Source organism: Drosophila albomicans, chromosome 3 (assembly GCF_009650485.2).
Source record: "Drosophila albomicans strain 15112-1751.03 chromosome 3, ASM965048v2, whole genome shotgun sequence".
In the NCBI taxonomy this organism is placed as follows: Eukaryota; Metazoa; Arthropoda; class Insecta; order Diptera; family Drosophilidae; genus Drosophila; species Drosophila albomicans.
The window spans coordinates 26,181,868-26,199,912 of record NC_047629.2 but is presented as its reverse complement, the minus strand read 5'-3'; the positions used below and the strand labels follow the sequence as shown (position 1 = coordinate 26,199,912).

General features: G+C 37.4%; 3 protein-coding genes across 6 annotated transcripts; 2 read left to right on the top strand and 1 right to left on the bottom strand.

Moving 5' to 3' along the window:
* Positions 1-6: 6 nt before the first annotated feature.
* On the top strand, positions 7-2,853 carry LOC117569149 (putative ATP-dependent RNA helicase BoYb). Its single transcript, XM_034250209.2, has 3 exons — positions 7-826; positions 884-1,354; positions 2,046-2,853. Exons 1-3 carry the CDS (start codon positions 14-16, stop codon positions 2,667-2,669), a joined length of 1,908 nt encoding a protein of 635 aa, XP_034106100.1. The 5' UTR covers positions 7-13; the 3' UTR covers positions 2,670-2,853.
* A 1,929-nt stretch (positions 2,854-4,782) lies between these two features.
* Positions 4,783-6,621, bottom strand: LOC117568310 (uncharacterized). 2 transcript variants are annotated; one of them, XM_052004908.1, is made up of 3 exons: positions 5,993-6,621; positions 5,175-5,449; positions 4,958-5,115 (listed from the first exon to the last, which is right to left on the bottom strand). In XM_052004908.1, exons 1-3 carry the CDS (start codon positions 6,499-6,501, stop codon positions 5,102-5,104), a joined length of 798 nt encoding a protein of 265 aa, XP_051860868.1. In that variant the 5' UTR covers positions 6,502-6,621; the 3' UTR covers positions 4,958-5,101. The 2 variants fall into 2 exon arrangements, with proteins under 2 accessions (XP_034104751.1, XP_051860868.1); XM_034248860.2 differs by having other exon boundaries at positions 4,783-5,449.
* A 1,538-nt stretch (positions 6,622-8,159) lies between these two features.
* LOC117571540 (mpv17-like protein) lies at positions 8,160-10,447 on the top strand. Of its 3 annotated transcripts, XM_034253731.2 has the most exons (5): positions 8,160-8,250; positions 8,316-8,492; positions 8,590-8,681; positions 9,347-9,459; positions 10,033-10,447. In XM_034253731.2, exons 2-5 carry the CDS (start codon positions 8,361-8,363, stop codon positions 10,332-10,334), a joined length of 639 nt encoding a protein of 212 aa, XP_034109622.1. In that variant the 5' UTR covers positions 8,160-8,250; positions 8,316-8,360; the 3' UTR covers positions 10,335-10,447. The 3 variants fall into 3 exon arrangements, with proteins under 3 accessions (XP_034109622.1, XP_034109624.1, XP_051861017.1); XM_034253733.2 differs by lacking the exons at positions 8,160-8,250; positions 8,316-8,492 and adding an exon at positions 8,981-9,075 and having other exon boundaries at positions 8,601-8,681; XM_052005057.1 differs by lacking the exons at positions 8,160-8,250; positions 8,316-8,492; positions 8,590-8,681 and adding an exon at positions 8,978-9,075.
* Positions 10,448-18,045: the final 7,598 nt, after the last annotated feature.

Below are 18,045 nucleotides of genomic sequence, written 5' to 3'. Positions count from 1 at the left end.
TGTTGCCTTCCAGATGGATTGCCTTGTGCATCGCCAACAGTCAGCCAAGGAGTCAGAGCACGATGTCCTAAGTTCACAAATAATCGGGGGAAATTCAGTACTCTTAATTGACTCCGCCAAGCGTAATTTGGATGATTATGTGCAGCCGCTTTGTCAGCACGTAAGAGAAAAGGGAAATCAATTCATTACAATTCTACTCGTGGCGACTCGCAAGCGATTGCTAGAGCTGCAACATCAAGTTTCAGTTGAGCTGGACAGTCGAGAATTTGCAACTTGCTGCACAACAAATCAACAGGCAACGGAGATGCTAGCCAGGGGACATGGATTGCTTTTGGCTACCACAAAGCAGCTGGGCGCAATGCAGTCAGAGCAGCAATTCAGATCAGCTCCCATTGGATGCTTGGTCTTCGATGAACTAGAGAGGCTGCTTGCCTATGGCGGCAGCTTCTTTCAAGCTCTCAAATTGACGCTTTATAAACTGTGTCCATCGACGCAAATCGTGGTTACCACTCGACTTTGGTTAGCGGAGGAAATGGAGCAGCTTTTGCGGCACGCCAAGCAGCCATTGTTGCTGTTCAAGGATCTTTTGGAAGCTGCAGCTTATGGTGGTTGCTCGTGGCAAGTGCAAATGGGCAACAGCTTCGAGGAGCAGCTTCAGCAATTGTTGGCATACTTGCAAACACATTCACCTCAGCATCAGCGCACTTTGATTTATTGTGCCCGACATGAAGACTTCTTGGAGTTAAAGAAGCAATTGTCCAGTTACGACGTTTTGCTGCATCGCGGTCGCCAGGATAAACAACGCATTGAGCAGTGGCAGCGGAAGGTCAGCAAGCAAAACTCTTCAATTAAATGAAACCTAATATTATCCTGCCTTTTTCAGCACGCTGGTAAAATATTATTGCTGCAGGCGCATGCACCCGAGTTGCAAGTGGAGAACGCCCAGAGTGTTGTGCACTTTAACATGCCACCCACTTGGAGTCAGTTTCGTAAGCGTTTTGCAGTCTACAAGGGAGAAATACGCAATGCCTTGCTGCCAGTTGAGTCCGATCAGCAGCTGAGATCGCTTGTGTTGCTCGATAGACAGCACGAACAATCGTTGCCACAACTGCTTGAGTTTATGCAACATCATAGTCAACCGATAGACGAACAGCTTGCCAAGGCGCACTCACAGCTGCTGACAAACCGCGAGGAGTCCTTGATGGCTCGCCAGGCTGTGCTGTGTCCTGTGATGTTGCTTTATGGTAGCTGCCGCATTTTGCCTACCTGTCAATATCGCCATTTGCTGTCGGATATCGATAGAAACTGCGCAACTGTACCTAGTGGAGGCCTTATACGGTTTCAATTGCTCAAAGTGAGGACTGCTTTTTACCCTCATAAAATATTGCCATATATTTTTACCATTCTAAGGAATTTTTTTATACCCGCCACCCATAGGGTAAAAGGAAATTATAAATTTGTGCCTCTAGGAAATATATCTATGCAGAAGGAGGCATCTCCGACTCTATAAAGTATATACATATATTCATGATCACCGTCAACAATATAGAGGCAATATATGTTAGACATGCCCGTCTGTCTGTCCGTCAGTATGAACTATAAGAGATAGTCATGTAATTTGTTTGCCTCGTCGACTTCTGCCCTCTTAAATCGATAATCGTAAATTTGAAGCTAATATAATAACTATAATTTTTATGATTCCTGAAAATTTGCAATCAAATCAAATCACACAAAAATTGTAGAAGTTGTTGAAGTAATACTTATGCATGGGCATGGGCCTATTTGTTACGGGTCTTAGTTGCTTCTGCTAACAATCTGTTATTTTGTGCACTATATGGTATATTTTGAATGCAGTACTATACTAATATACCAGATATAGCCGTTGGTATAGTTTTAGAATTTTTGCTTTTTTTTTTGTATATTTTAAGAATAATACCGCTGTTTTTCTCGTACTCAAAATGGGTTGCGAGTATCTCACAGTCGAGCACCCTTGACTGTAGCTTTCTTACTATTTTATTTATTTATTTCTCTCTTTCTCCCTATAGATCTGCACGCCTTCGCACTTTGCAGCACGTTTAGTGTCACAGCGAGCAAGCACTAAGTGCCACTGGCAATCGTTATCTATGCAACAACGCTATGCGGAACTGCAGCAGCAATTGCGTAGTCACTTTGCCACTACCGAGCATCGTGTGGCAGTTAGTGATGTGCAACTGCAACAGATCTGTGTTCGTCAAATGACAGACAGCTTTGAGCGTGTCTGCGTTACCTTTGTGCCCAACTCAAGTGCCCCGGACACAACTGTACGCGTCAAACATTTAGATCTGAGCACTGTCATCCACCATGCGAAACTCTCAGAGCTATTTATCTGTCCTTTGGAATTACAGCAAGTGCAACCATTGGCATTGGATGTGCGTCTTTCTGGTGTTGTGCCCTACAATGGCGAGGAGATTTGGCAGAGTTCAGACAATGTTCTCATCTCGGATTTACTGCACCCGGGTGGCATCTACGAAGTTCATGTCGACTACGCTTTATCGCAGACCATATTTGTGAGTTGTCTGCAACTGAATGCGCAGGACTATGCAGAGCAGCTACAGATCAGACAGCTTGGGTTGCTAGATGAATCTGTAAAAAAGCGTTTGAGCGAACTAATCCATGATAAGGAAGGCTAATTACTATTGTGGGCAAAAGTTGTCCGATAAAGGTACTGAAAATCTTCAATTGACTTTACATCGCCTGATTGACATAATTGGAATAAGTGAAAACAATTTTTAATGACCACTTCAGCGTCAGAAAGATCAGATCCCGAATGAAACCAAAAATATGTAAGAAATGCTTTGTTTGAATTATTAAGATTTCAATTATAATATACATAAATAAATAACATAAACGCAATTCGCGAAATCCAGCCAGAACAATAATTCTTACATACATATGTAGAGCTGTGAACATTGAATTCATTTTATAAAATTCTGTTTTAAGCACAACTTCGAATCATTCGACAGACAAACAGACAGACACGGACAAACACGTCTTTCTGGTGTTGTGCCCTACAATGGCGAGGAGATTTGGCAGAGTTCAGACAATGTTCTCATCTCGGATTTACTGCACCCGGGTGGCTTCTATGAAGTTCATGTCGACTACGCTTTATCGCAGACTGTTGGAATTTGGTCCAACAATCAGATCGCAGTAGTGCAAGTGAAAAGACAAGAGTTGATTTCGTGGAAATTATATTAACCGTTTATTAGACAGTCAATTCACTTGCTATGTTCTATTTTACTTAACGACTCAAAGCGGACTACATCATTTCGCAATATTCTATGTATATGATGAAATTCAACACAGATTACCAGATTATTATTTTGTTTCTTACGTTAATTCGTTAAACACAACCCCTCAAAATGGTAATCTTAAATACTTATCAATCCTAATGATGAACTACATTCATTGTGCTTTTGGTCTGCTTGAAGAGAAGTCCAACCGTCTTTGTTCCGCTTAGGTACCGAAGGATCCGTTTCGTTGCTTTCCAGTGGTCGATCGTGTAACATGAGTTGAATTGACCTCATATGCTATATCTGGTCGTGATGTAACTGCAAGAAACATTAAACATTCAGACAGAGCGGACATATCGGACAAAGCGGACATAGCGAACAAAGCTGACAGAGCGGACAGAATTAAAAGTTCCAGCCCACCAGATGAAATACCAGGCGAACATAAATCATCAGTAGGCAGAAATACAGCAAGTGTATTAGTAGCGCCATCTATCGTCTGTAATGAAGCACCCTCAAAGTATGCGACTGAATAATTACAACAACTACTACTAAAGTGGTTTTCAAAGCAATCGCTTGCTGCTGATGTATGTTCGCCTGGTATTTCAAATATTGATTTGGCACTTTTTAGACTTTCGTGGCGGTTGTAAGAACAACACCAGCAACAACAACAACTATAACATCAATAATTACAACAACAACTACTAATTATGTTAGACAGACAGACAGAGCGGACAGATCTTGATCAGCGTCAACAGCCGAGACGATCTAGCCATGTCCGTCTGTCCGTATGGAACACTGGATCTCAGAGACAGAGCTATAATTGATAGAGCTACAATTTTTTTCCTACAGCATTTATTATGTTTGCTCGCAGATGAAGTTTGTTTCAAATTTTTGCCACGCCCACTTCCGCCCCCGCAAATCAAAAAAATCGAATAACAAGCGTAATTTTAAAGCTAAAGCTGCGAATTTTGGTATATACAATAATTACTAAAGTAGTATAGCTCTATCTCTTATAGTCTCTGAGATCTAGGTGTTCATACGGACGCACGGACAGACGGACAGACACACAGACGGACAGACGGACATGGCTAGATCGTGTCGGCTGTTGACGCTGATCAAGAATATATATACTTTATAGGGTCGGAGATGCCTCCTTCTACCTGTTACATACATTTCCTTTCGGCACAAAGTTATAATACCCTTCTACCCTATGGATAACTCCATATAATACTCGTACTTTGTGAATGGACCACCGGACACATGCTCAGCCCCAAGAAACGTAAGGTTTCTTAGGTTGCAGCAATATCAAGCTGCCAGCGAAACAAGAACAAATTTCGGACTAATCAATATAAGAAATAGTACGTATAACAAGTAAGACAGCTACAGTCGAGTGTGTTCGACTGTGAGTTACCCGCTACCAAAATATTGCGGTATTTTTCAAAATATCGAATCTGTATAAGTTTCCTGGAATAATTCCACGATAATTAATTGATTGAATAAATCACTTTAACAATAAATTTATTTATTTTCGCGTTAGCGCAACTATTTTTTTGCGTTTCAATTTAATTTTTTGTTTACAAATTGCTCAACTATTGAATGAATCTAACGTCAAGACACAAATCAGTTAATTCGAATAGTTCAATTTAAATGTTCAATGCTTGTGACGCGTGCGCTGGCTTCGCTTTGAGTTATGCTTCGAGCTGTCGCTGCGAGATGGCGCCACTGGGCAACTTTTCTGTTTTTGCTGCAGCAGCTCCTCATCTACATCGATATCCCGACCTTGTTGTTGCTGCAGCTCTTGTAATTTGCGTTGACAGCAACAATTGCGCAGTTCACTCATGAAGAACTGTAAACTCAAATTGAATTTTCTCAAATTTTTCTCATCTATGGCGCTGCGTGGCTTGCAGCTTTCGATGGCCAGCTGAGCATGTAAAATGCATTCACTGGCAGAGCCCAGAGTCTCTTTGAGTATGCAGATCTGTTGCTTCTTCTTCTGTTGCATATGTTGAAAGCGTGTCCATAGTGCTTCCAGTCTCCTTTCCTCATTTCGTTGATCATTCACTACAGCATCATATTTGCAACGCAGCTCTTCTAAATCGCATTTCAGTAACGTCATAGCTTTGTCCTTCTTGGCCAGCAGACGATGGATTTGTCGGTGGGAAGCAGAGAGTTCATCGTAGCTGCAAGATATCAAGTGAAATTAAATAAATTAAGATAAATCCTATTAAAATCTGAAAACACCATAATATTGGTATAGAATTAATTTGAATTAAAAGAATCTAACGAAGTCTACTGTGCACTTAAAATTAGTAAAGAGCAATTTCAGCTTTATAATTAATGTGTAAATGTCCTTTGGTGCTTGAACAACATTGAAAATAGAGTATTGTCTTATAATTTGGGAAAACTAATATTTAAAAACTATAATTGAAAGGGTCTAACGAAGTCTACTGTGCACTTCACTTACAGTTGTAGCATGAGTCCTATTAAAATTAGTTGAGTCTAATTTCGGATGCATAATTTATGAGCTCTAACCTATTTAAAATTAATTCTGAGTCTGAAATTGTCATGTAAAGTCATGTATCATGTATCTAATCCGTTGCTGCTTGAAAAATATTTAAGATAGTAGATTGTCTTATTATTAATGAACACTAAGCTAAATATAACTAAGATCTAATAACTATTGTCTAGAGGGTCTAACGCAGTTTAATGTGCACTCTACCCACCGTTGCTGCATAAGCAATGGACTGATCGATTCAAAGAGATTTCCCTTGGAATGCAGTACCAAGGCATTCAATCCCTCCGCTTCCGGCTCACTATCGCTGCAGGAATCGGTGTCCACACCATGCAGCAATTGCACCAAACGTTCATTTCGATCTTTTTCCGTATCCAGTGAGAAGTTGAGCTCATGCACTCGCTCCGTTTGACGCTCCAAAGCCATGCGCAGCTTGAATTCTAGTTGCTGATCCTCGTAGAGCGTGTGCTCGAGTTCACTGACTTTTTGCAGGATTTGCGATATCGTCTGATTAAATGGCTGTTGTCGATGACTGCATTCATCGGATGATGGTGCAATAAGTCTTAAATTATTGTCACAACTTTTGGAGAGCTCAGTCTTTCGACTCGATGACGTCGATGCGGCTTCGTTTGCTTGGGATGGTGTCTCCAGTTGCTTTTTGGAGCCCACACCAAATCTCAGACTGTTGCTCAGGGATCTGGCAAGCGCGCCCAAGTTCATCCTTGGTCCTGTCAAGTGTTCAACGGTGGTCGTGTTTGTTGTGTGTGAAAAGTTTCTTCGCTTTGTTTGTTTGTTTGTTTCCTTGTTTGTTTGTCGTGTTGTGTGCTGTCAGCTTTGACTGCGTCGCCTCCTGCCACTTCTGTTTTGTGTTTCCAGTTTTCTCTGTTTTCTGTGTGTCTCTCAGTCTTCTGTTTGCATTCCTCAGCAGCACTCTCCATATGGTTAGCCAACTTTTTAAATTGGTTTCAGTTTTTCACACCTTTGCCCAACAGTTTCTTTGCCACTCAATCAAAGTTTTCCCCAATGCGACTTTCGCATGTTTTCGGCCTCCTCGCAACTCATCGTCGCATCGTCTTCTCTTCTGCTGCGCTTGTTAGTCGTGCGTAAAGTGCCATTAGCAAAGGGTCTCTACACTTATTGCATTTTTATGTCTTCAACTTTTTCGTGCGCCTTAGAGTGTATCCCTGATTGGTGTGGCAAAGGCATGAGTGCAGCACTGATTGAGTCAAAGATAGAGTGTCGAAATAATCAGATAAGATATATCGTTCCAAGGGTGTTATCAACGGAATTCATGAGATATGTTAGTAGGAGGAATTTACAGACAAGTGTATCGATTAGAGGTATTTCTTACAAAGCCTTGAAAAAATATATCGCAAAGAATGTGAAACTATTAATTAAAATTACTGCATTAAAAGGGTAAAAGTATTTTATTACGTAAACAATCATGTCTTCATTTTTATTTTATTCTATTTTATTTATAAATAAGAGAATAGCTATATTATTGTTGTTCAAAAATTTAATGGATTATTTATATTTTATTATTTATTTATATTATTATTTATTATAATACTTTTAAACATATTTTAATAGAAGTGAGTTAAGTTTATAGTATATCTTTTAGTTGATATTTTTAATACCGAAACGGAATTGGAGAAGTGAATTTTTACCCTTGACTCTTATTTAGATTCATTAGCCTTGTGAATCTTTTTGAATGAACTTAAGCAGCAATCAACATAGAATTAATTTTTTTTGTTAGATATTATAGTATCTAAATTTACTACAAAATAAACGTATTATGTGCAAACTTTTCAGCTTCGTTTAAAATTTATTAAAATATTTATTATACAATTAATAAAGAATTTATTAGATATTGCACTATCTACATTTACTACAAATAATATTATGTTAAGGCTTCTAATTTATTTTGTGTTTGTTATCAAATTCATTAAAGATATAAATATTAAAAGAATGCCCCACCAAGTGCTTATCTGCTCATCAATATTAGCGAGTTCCGTTCGAGCTTTTGTTGCCATAGTTGGCGTCTACCTCAATAGGTAGGTATATCATACATACATAACATATGTAGCATTGTATCAATAAGTGAATTGCACTTTCAATTAACAACGCTTATCTGTATTAAGAGCTAAAGTGCCTGGTATAAAATAAAGATAGTGTTTTGCCAAGTGCAATAAGGGAATCTATGATTTATAGCCCCCAAAAAACCCTAATCAATTTGATTGTACGCTGTAGCGCATTCATAAAGTTTAACAAGCTCAACCAGGAAATAAAAGACATATCTAAAGTGCGCTCTCTCTCGCTCGCTCTCTCTCTCTCCCATGGTGACCAATTGATAACCTACACCAACCCAGCTGCAGCAGCTTTTGGAACAGCTGAGAACGAGCAAGTTTCATTCGGCTGCGAAGCTTTGACGGCGTTGGGCTGACAGTTTGTCTCGCTCTGTGTAAAATCGTAAGCTCAATTGCTACACTTGCAGTTAATAAATATAAATCAAAGTTGTTATTGTTGCTGTGCAGCGTTGCGTTGTTGCTTTCTGTTGTGCTGTGTGTGATTGTGAGACGATGTCACGCCTAATTGCCGGCGCCCGAGGCCTGTTCAAGCGCCATCCCTTTGTGACCAACAGCGCCATCTATGGCAGCCTCTATGTGGGTGCGGAGTTCTCACAGCAATATGTCTCCAAGCGCTGGCTGGCGGTGAGTAGTGAAGCAGTTTGTGTCAGTTTATCTCATGGCTTTCACTTGGGGGCGGAGATGTGAGAGAACATTGTAATTAGATTTATGTGTCTTGCAGACGCCAGAGCAGCGTGAGGATATCGATTATACAACAGTTGGACGATATGCGGTAATGGGCACCGCCATCTATGCCCCAACACTCTACGCTTGGTACACACATAAAACATATATACTTAATTGATACATATCTACACACACTTACACACGTACTTACCTCTCGCACACACACACACACACTCAAAAACTCAATTTTTCATTCAATTTGTAAATGTCGCATGTTTTCGTTTTTGTTTTGTTGCCTCTTTTCGTTTGGGTTTCTTTATCAATTTGTTTACCATTTGCCAAAAGCTGCTCAGCACGTGTCCGTCACTTAAGAGCACGCTTATGCTCGTTCTCTTAGCACACAAATCACACACATTACGTTGTCTCTCTCTTTCTCTCTTTAGCAGCACCGGCATTTAAGCATAAGAGAGCTTTTAAGCTCGAGCCAAGCACGCTACGCACCATGAAATGAGGCATATGTGCACGTTAACTTATCAGATATGTAAGTGTCGGATAAACGCAACAGAAAACGCAAAAGCAAAAGCACTCTAAACACAGCACACAACAGTCGATAACAAATGCTACAATGCTACACAGTAATCGAGAATGATAACGGCGAATATGTAGAATACAAAGTTACACTAATCTTTACTCTATGCACTCTTTGCACACCTCACAAAAGCTTCATGTGTCTGCTTCTCATTCTCATTCTAATTGTTGCACTTTCACTGAGTTCTTCTTTTAATTAATCTTTGTTATTTCTTCAATCTCAGGTATAAGTGGCTAGATGGAACTTTTCCGGGTACACTCAAGAAGACTATTGTCAAAAAGCTGCTGTTGGATCAGTTTATATTGACACCTTACTGCCTTACTTTATTCTACACGGGTAAGAATGCCAAAATACTTATTAGGGTATTTTAAAAAGATATTCAAAATAGGTTGTTATAGAATATTTATTTTAAACAAAAATTCAACACAATAAATGGATTTATTTTATTCTCCACAATGTTTTTAATATTTTAAAAATGTTGTTTTCTAGGAAAAGAAAAATATAATAAAAAGATACAATAATGTATTACAACTTAAATAAGAGAATTAATTCAAAAAGTTAATAATTTTTTTTTATTGTGAGAGCTATTAATTATTAATGCTTAAAAATATATTGTTGGTACATTTATATTTGAATTAATTTTAATGAATTAAGATTAAAAGCAATAATCAATTCTTACGCTTGATAGTTATATCAGTTAAGTTTTCCTAAAACTTAAAAAATACAAATAAAAAGTAACTTACTGATATATTATATAAGTATAATGGAAGTATAAACATATATTTTTATTTAAGTCCATTTAGAAAAAGTAAAAATTTTGCAGTAAACCTTAGTCTTATTTATTGATCCTTATTTTATAATTTTCATAACATTCTCCAATAATTAAAACTCTCTTTCTCTGCATGGCAGGCATGTCGCTCATGGAAGGCTCTGATGACATTTTTCAAGAACTGCGTGAAAAATTTATGCCCACTTTCCAGCGTTCTTGTGTCTTCTGGCTGCCGGCACAAGCCTTGAACTTTTTGTTTATAGCGCCACGTTTTCGTATTATCTATATGGGATTCTGTGGCATGATCTGGGTCAACATATTGTGCTGGATAAAGCGACAGAGTCTGAGCACAGAGACAACCACTGAAACTGCAACAATGACAACTCAAACAACCAACACAACAACAACAACGGCAACGGCAATCAGTAATGTCAAGGCGTGATTAAATTAGGTAGTAGCTTAACACATACATGCATATGTATATTTGATATAGTGCAAAGAAGCTTTTCGCCAAATAAATACATTTCAGATACTGGATATAAGCAAGCAAGCTAGCATACACAGCCAAACATACGAATGTGTGTATAATTTAACCTGGGCACAAAATGCGGGGCAACACAGTGCGTATGATTGATGTTGTTATAAAAGGAAACCCATCAATTACTACTTATATATGCTGTCTGTGTCTGTGTCTGAATGTGTGTCTGTGTGTGAGTGCGATTGCGATTGTGTGTGGGTCTATGCGTGTGTGTATGTGAGTCACTTTGTGTGCTGCGTGAGTAAACGTGTTTAATTGTGTGCGTGTGTGCGTAAATGTTTCATCAATATTTGGTCCACAAACAACAACATCAACTCTGAGAGATGGCAACTATTGTACTATAATATATGGTAAGTAAGCCAGAAAAATGGCCTAATGTGTTTAGCTTTTAGAGATGAGGCAAACACAACTATCGAGAAGATTAGTTCAACTTGGTGTTATGATTAAAAAAAATTGAAATAGGTATAATTTAACAATTTCCAATTCAAAGTTATATTTGGTATACAAAATTACTTTAGATGACTTTCATCAAGAAATATCTTTCAAAAATAATTTTTATGAACAGATTTTTTATATCGTGTAAGTTTTATATAATTTGACATTAAAATTAAATTTTATAATAACTTAAAGTTCGAATCTGGTATACAAAATTTCATTAAACAAATTCAGCAAGAAAGATCATTCACAAAAAACTAAATTAATGTTGATCTAAGAATATTCAAATTATTATTATTCAAATTAAACATAATTAATCAACTTTTTTGCTTTCATCAAAACTTCTCCCATTAGAATTTTCTTCTAAGATTCGTGTTTTATGTTTTGTTTAATATGCTTTTCATTTACATAAATGTTGTTTTTATTTCCTTTCGATTTCTCAGCTGTTCATCTCTAGCTTTTGGTTGTAAAACTTCTTCAGCTTGTTGACTTTTTGCTTTCGATAGTCGAAGTTATGTTCATCTCTATAAGTAGAGGAATTCCAGCTCCCCTTGCTGTGTTAAACTAATTAGACATTGCGTGTTTATGCCTGCGTCTTCTCAGCTCCATCTTCGTCTCTTACTCTCGTTCTCGCTCTTGTTCTACCTCTCTCTTTCTCTGCTTTTAGTTATGTGTCCATGTGCGTCTGTTTAACTTATTGCTGTCTATTTAAATTGCAATTTGTCAATATGCGTGTGTGTTTGTGTGCCGCTGTTTTACCGCACGCCCACCAAACCACATTGCGTCTCCCCTTATCGCTGTCTCTTTCTCAGCCCGTTGCGCTGTCTTTATCGAGGGAAGGCATACAATTAAACTTCTTGTACAGTCATTAACAGCACATAACTTGGACCAGTCTGATCTTAGACCTAAACTTGGCAGACGTAGCGCCCACTTCCATTTTGCTGCCTCCCCTTTTTCTAGGCTTTGGTCTCTCTCTCTCTCTCTCTTCCCGGACACAAACACAAAAACAACAGCAGGCGGAGGTTGGGGGATAAAGTCTAAGCAGTTGCGGCTGCCCGGCTCCTTTTTGCAAGCTCCCCCCTTGCTCCATTCCCCGGACTGTCTTCTCTATGCTCAAGCCCGCTCCCTGTGCGACTTTGACGTAGAAAACGTTCGCTGGTACTTTTTATTTACATCCGCTTGTTTGTTCAAAGCGGAAAATTAATTCCATCTTGGCTTGTTTCCGTTTATCTTGAAAAAGTATTTCGTCGTCGTCGTCGTCGTCGTCGCTCGCTTTCTTTCCCTTCCCTCCTCCCAGCCACTGTTTCGCTTTGTGTTGCCTGCTTTACTTTTATTTTCGACAGGCTTTCGCTCTGAACTGCGAGAACTACAAAACCTGCTGACCAGCTGAAATTGCCTTTTTTTTTGCTTTTCTATTTTTCTTCATTTTTATTTTTTTGTTTTTTTCGTCTTCTTTTTTTTTTGTGGCCGCTATTTATGTACTTCTATATTCTTGCGGGCTCTTTTTGGCCACTTTTCAGTTGCGCGTCTAGCCTAGAATTGGGGTATTATAATATTTTTGTCAACTTTATCACATGGCTTAAGAGGCATTAGACTTCCTGTGTTTGCATAGGCCGATAATTATTCTTAATTTTACGAGAATATATTATTCAAATTTTATGTGATTTAAAAAAGAATTTAATATTACGGCGCAGACTAATTGATGAACATGTTTTTGAAATTATTGAACTTGAATATTTTAATTGCTTGTATAAATGTCCAAAAGTGTGAAATGTTGTTAAGAACGTGAAATTTGTAAACGAATTACAAATTAAAATGATTTAAGTAGTATTTTGCTTTGATCTATTTTTTTTATCTGAAATATAATAAAATTGTGAATTTACTAATACAAAAATATATAATACAATAAAGTAATAAAATAACACAATTTATCTCAACTGGATATAACTTATTGACAAACATAATACACAAACACAATTAAATAGTAGAAAAATAAATAATAAAATAAAATAATAAAGTAATAAAACTTTTCTCAACTGATTTGTATTTTTATATTAGTTATTGCTCAATAATTATTAAATAGTATGTTAAGAGAAAACGAATTTAAATTGTTCAAGATGAATACTAAACAATTTTTGAAATAAAGTAGTTTTGTTAAACCAATTTAAGTGAATATTATTGATTATTATTAGTATTTTGCATTCGGTAACCGTTATAAATCAGTTTTGTTTTGTGAATAACACTCAATGCAGTTGAAAAGTAAATGCACATTAGAATTCATTTACAAGCAAAGCGTGCCCCTAAAAGTATGCAATGTTTTTATATGACGATTTTATGGATATTATATTATAAGCTTATTACTACACATTTTTAAAGTCAAAAATATATTTCTCATTTCTCACTAAATTGTACATTATTATGTTGTAATATTCATTGCACTTGATAAAAGAATAAGCATTTAAACTTATATGGAAGCCAATTTTGCCCATACAAGTATGCAATGTTTTTTTTATTACGCTTTCGCGGAAAATTGTGTAAGTTTTGTGCGCTTATTACAACACTTTATTAAAGTCAAATATAATATATATTTATTTCTCACATTCACAGCCAATTAATTGTCAGCAGTGGCCCGCAAGGGCATTGCGAAGTCAACTTGCCAAACTTTGGTATTTAAATGCTTAAATTACTTTTATTTTTTTTTTTTCTTTTCGCCTGCTATTTTCATATTATTTTTGCGCTGTTTGCCACTGCGCCGCAAACGAGACGAGACACAATGCTATTGTGTCTGGGGCGCGAAACTACTGACCTCTGACCCCAAGTCATGCCCTTGCAGCCCCCTTCCGCCCCCGTTCCATTCGCCCACACGTATATTAAATTAAAAATTAATTTACAAAAAATAAACAGAGTTATGCTGGAAAGGGCAAGCAAAAAGGAAACTGAAGAGCTGAAGAAAACCGTCGACCATAAGAAGCTAATACTTACTAATGCTGCTTCATTTGATTCAATTACCGGAAGCATTCAGCCAGCTGAGAACCTCACTTTTTGGAACCAAGCATCAGCGATAGCAAGAGACTTTGTTTATCTTGTGCCACGCGGCATGCTTCATGCGGCACGAAGCACGAGCAGAGCGAAGAACTTGTTGTAATTACCGAGACTAAGACAAATAGAAAATGGCGCAAAAACGAGAAATTAATCAGCGGAGCGACACCAAGGCGGCGGGGCGTGCTGATGGTGTGGGCGTGGCGATATCACGGATTTGATGGAACCGGACGTAATGTGAAGCGCTTGGTAAATATGCCCGGAGTGCCAACGTCGATGACGACGACGATGGCGACTGTTGTCCAATGTTTGCGCAGTTTGATGGTCATGACGGTACTTTCACACGCGCGTTGCCGCATTATAATTTTAAACTACCCACTGGGAATCGTACAGGACATTGCTGACTCCAGTCCCCGCACCCCGCTCCCCTCTTCCCCACCTCTTCTTTAGTCATCGTATAACCATCCGCAACGCGGACACCCCGGTGCGGCACATTTGTTCGCCGGCATGTGAAAATTGATTGCTGTTGTTCATAGCTGCGGGATATGGCCAAAGTTTTTAAGTTCCTCACGCCGCGTCGCCTTTTCCCGGGCTCTTTCAGTTCCGTTCTTGTCCCCCTTGCTCACCATCTTTTCTTCTGGTGTTGCTATTGTTGTTGTTGTTGTTGTTGTTTCGGCGCTGAAAAGCTGAAAACAATGCGCATTCCGCTGGCGGCTCTGCTGCGCCTTGAATGAACTTATTCTCTGTCGTTTTTTTTTTATATTATTAAGAAAGTTTTATATATTTTTTGTTGTTGTTACCACTGTGGAGGGGCTTGGAGTATATTTACATTTGGCAGTTGGCTGCGTTAAGCGGCTTGCGTTACCATGGAGGCTCCATCCAGTGGGCGTGGCACGGTCAAAAAACAGCAGAAAAAAAAAACTTTGCTGCTGGTGCTGAAATTTTTAATACTCTGTTACCTTGCCATACAGACAATTTGATGCCATTGGGGAATACGCTTGGATATAGAACGAGGACGAGAACGAAGCGAAAACACGAACGAGAGATTGAGGAGTTTTATAATTAAAGAAAGACGAGGCGAAAACAAAGGAATAAAAACCAAATAAGAGCGGATAACAGTTGGCATGACACCTATAAATGCATAAGACTCGCTCTCAACTACAGATAGCGAATAATGGCATGACATTTAGTGCTTCAGGGTCGTGCACAAGTGCCAATGACAACGACTCCAATATTCTGTTTTTAAAAGCGTTCTTTGCTTTGGCATATTAACACATATTTTATGCTCGGCTTGCAATAAAACAATTTTAAGCGTTCCGCCAAGCTGCGCGATTAAAATGGATTTTTCAAGCGAAAGGCATTAAGAAAATACAATTCACTAAAAACAGCTCAGACATTGCCATAAATATGTTCGTGGAAAACCGTCTTATTTCTTATAATTTTTATCTTTTTGTAATTAAACATTGTCCGACTTAATAGGATTGTCTTGCCAAATTTAGAAAATATATCAAATTAAGTAGTGACTTCTTCATCACTACAAGTTTAGAATAAATTTTCAAGGACATAAAATCTACAATATCAAAGTACGAAATAATGATATTTTTGTAAGGTTATCAATTGCAAATTAAATAACATTTCAATGAGGAATATTAATAAATAAACTTAGATCAAATACCTTACCTGTGAATATTAAGTATACGTTTAATGTATTAGTTTTATTAACACATTGCCTTATACATTCTCTTTCAAAATTGCAAATGAAATAAATAAAATTTCTGTATGTACAAAAATAACTAAGACTAAATAATGTTCTTGTGAATAATATTAAGTATACGTAATGAATTTTTTTCGCAACGTTTATCAAACATGCAAATAAAAGAAATGCAATTTGTGTATGCATTGAAATAACTCAGATTAAATAACGTTTTTGTGTCTAACATTAACTAAAAGATGAAATAACGGTATAAGTAAATATCTTTATCAAATAATTGTTTCATTTAATGTGCTTAATTTTATTACTAAATTATCTTATAAATTGTTTTTCAAAATCGCAAAACAAAACAATATTTCGGAAGTCGGTTTTGCTGTGAATAGAAAATACTCTGAGAAGGTCACAACAAGATGATATAATTTTTATGGCACGCACAGGACGCACACCTATTGACTTACACACACACACATATGCACTCACAGTGTCCCACGTCCTTAGAGTTGCGGGGTCGGCACTTTTGGGCTGATCTGCAGCAGCATAAAATGCCATCAAATTTTTGCACGCACACACACAAAAGTAAACACCTGCTGTCAACCCTATCAAAAAGCGCACGTAAATAAATAAAAAATAAAAATAATAATAATAAAAAAAGGTAGCAAAAGCGAAGCGTTTCCTCATTGTTGTTGTTGTTGTTGTTGCTGTTTGCTGCGGCTCTGTTGGTCTGGCAAGGAAGTTTGTCTCCTGTTTGACTTTTGCCTTTATGTGCATGCAAACGCATAATCAGGCGTAAGCAAACGGCACCAAACACACACAGACACACACACACACACAGACGCACATACGCACGCACATCCTTCGCATATCCTGGCGAATTTTATTTAATTTCACCTTCAGCTTTTTTGTTGCTGTTGCTGTTGTTGGCGAGTTTCCCGCCAAGACGTCGACGACGTCGCTGTTGTCGTTACTTTTTTTGTTGTCGTCTGTGCATTTGACAGGAAAAATTAGTTGGCTACGAAAACTTTTGGCCTCGACCAAACGACACAACAGACGACCATTCTCTCGCTCTTTCTTCCTCTCTCTCTTACTATCTGTGTGTGCGTGCGGTGTGTGTGTGTGTAACCTTCTGGCAGTTGTAAAATGTTGTGCCGAAAAACCATAAACAGGTGTTGCTACCTGTGTTGTTGTTATACCCAGCCAACAACTTTCGGGTTCAAAGGGGTATAATAAAGTTGAGCCAAATGGATGTGTGTGCTTGTGTGTTCGTGTGAGTGTGTGTGTGTATGTGTGTCCCAACAAGGCATCCTTGATCCTATAATATGCTTTTTTTTTAATTTATTATTTTTTATGTCGGAAATTTATCTGTGCTACGATTACCATATGACATTGATACTTTCAAATGTGTTTTGCTGATTTGAACATATTGCAACACCAATTACATAATGATCTGGTGAACACCAATTACAGTTATTTTAGGCACTCTTTCTTTTAGATACTCTTTCTTTTCCTATTGCATTTATTATTAAAATTATTAGTTATTCAAAATACTGGAACATATGTTTTATCATAACATTAGTAAGCAGCTCACTAAAAATTTCAATGAATACAAAAAATGTAGGTGACAGTTTATTTATACTTATTATGAAATTTAATATAAATCATTATATCATATATAATAACATTCTTCATTAAAGTTTATTATCATGAATGTGATACTATACGATAGAATCTGAAGTTAGCTTTAGCTTCACTTTTATCATCTTTAACTGTGATGTAACATTTTTATGATGAATACCTTTTGTTTTTTTCGTTGTTTGCAAAGCTTTTTCACTTAATAAAAACCTTAAAGAAACATAAATAGACTGAAAAGTAATGTTTTCAAATAGCAGTTACTCAGTTATAATATTAATATAACAATTAGTAATTTAACTTAGTTTTAAGTTTTGAAATTTACATTTTTTATGTGTATTTTTACCACATGAGAATGAAAATTTAGTTTAGTTTTAGGTTTTTAAATTATCTTTTTTGTCAAGGTGTTTTTACAACATGAGAATGAAAATTTAGCTTAGTTGTAGGTTTTTAAATTAATATTTTTTTACCTCAATTTTTCTGTTAAATAAGTTTACACAAGATTCTTTATAACTTTTAGCTTTTTAGATTAATTAATTTATATCCAGGGTGTCTTATAGCTGAACATTCTCAGCTGGATCGCAGTCATATGAAAGTGTTGCTGTCGCTGCATGTGGCCAGCCGCACAATATGTTGCATTATAACGTGTTTGGCCCCCATGCATGTCTGTTTTGTACATAATCCGCTAGCCAAAAGCCTTTTGCGCTGCTTTAATAGTATGCTTGCGGCTTTAGGGTCTGCAGACATTTTTGGTAACTGTTCGTTTCGTTTTGTTTCGTTTCGTTCGTTTGCACAAAAGTTATT

Excerpts from the sequence above, each read along its gene's own strand:
- LOC117568310 (XM_034248860.2), bottom strand. The coding sequence starts at position 6,501 with ATGAACTTGGGCGCGCTTGCCAGATCCCTGAGCAACAGTCTGAGATTT. Across the intron at positions 5,450-5,992 it reads CCATTGCTTATGCAGCAACG|CTACGATGAACTCTCTGCTT; the intron begins GTGGGTAGAGTG and ends GATATCTTGCAG.
- LOC117569149 (XM_034250209.2), top strand. The coding sequence starts at position 14 with ATGGATTGCCTTGTGCATCGCCAACAGTCAGCCAAGGAGTCAGAGCAC. Across the intron at positions 827-883 it reads TTGAGCAGTGGCAGCGGAAG|CACGCTGGTAAAATATTATT; the intron begins GTCAGCAAGCAA and ends TGCCTTTTTCAG. Across the intron at positions 1,355-2,045 it reads TACGGTTTCAATTGCTCAAA|ATCTGCACGCCTTCGCACTT; the intron begins GTGAGGACTGCT and ends TTCTCCCTATAG.
- LOC117571540 (XM_034253731.2), top strand. The coding sequence starts at position 8,361 with ATGTCACGCCTAATTGCCGGCGCCCGAGGCCTGTTCAAGCGCCATCCC. Across the intron at positions 8,493-8,589 it reads TCTCCAAGCGCTGGCTGGCG|ACGCCAGAGCAGCGTGAGGA; the intron begins GTGAGTAGTGAA and ends TGTGTCTTGCAG. Across the intron at positions 8,682-9,346 it reads GCCCCAACACTCTACGCTTG|GTATAAGTGGCTAGATGGAA; the intron begins GTACACACATAA and ends CTTCAATCTCAG.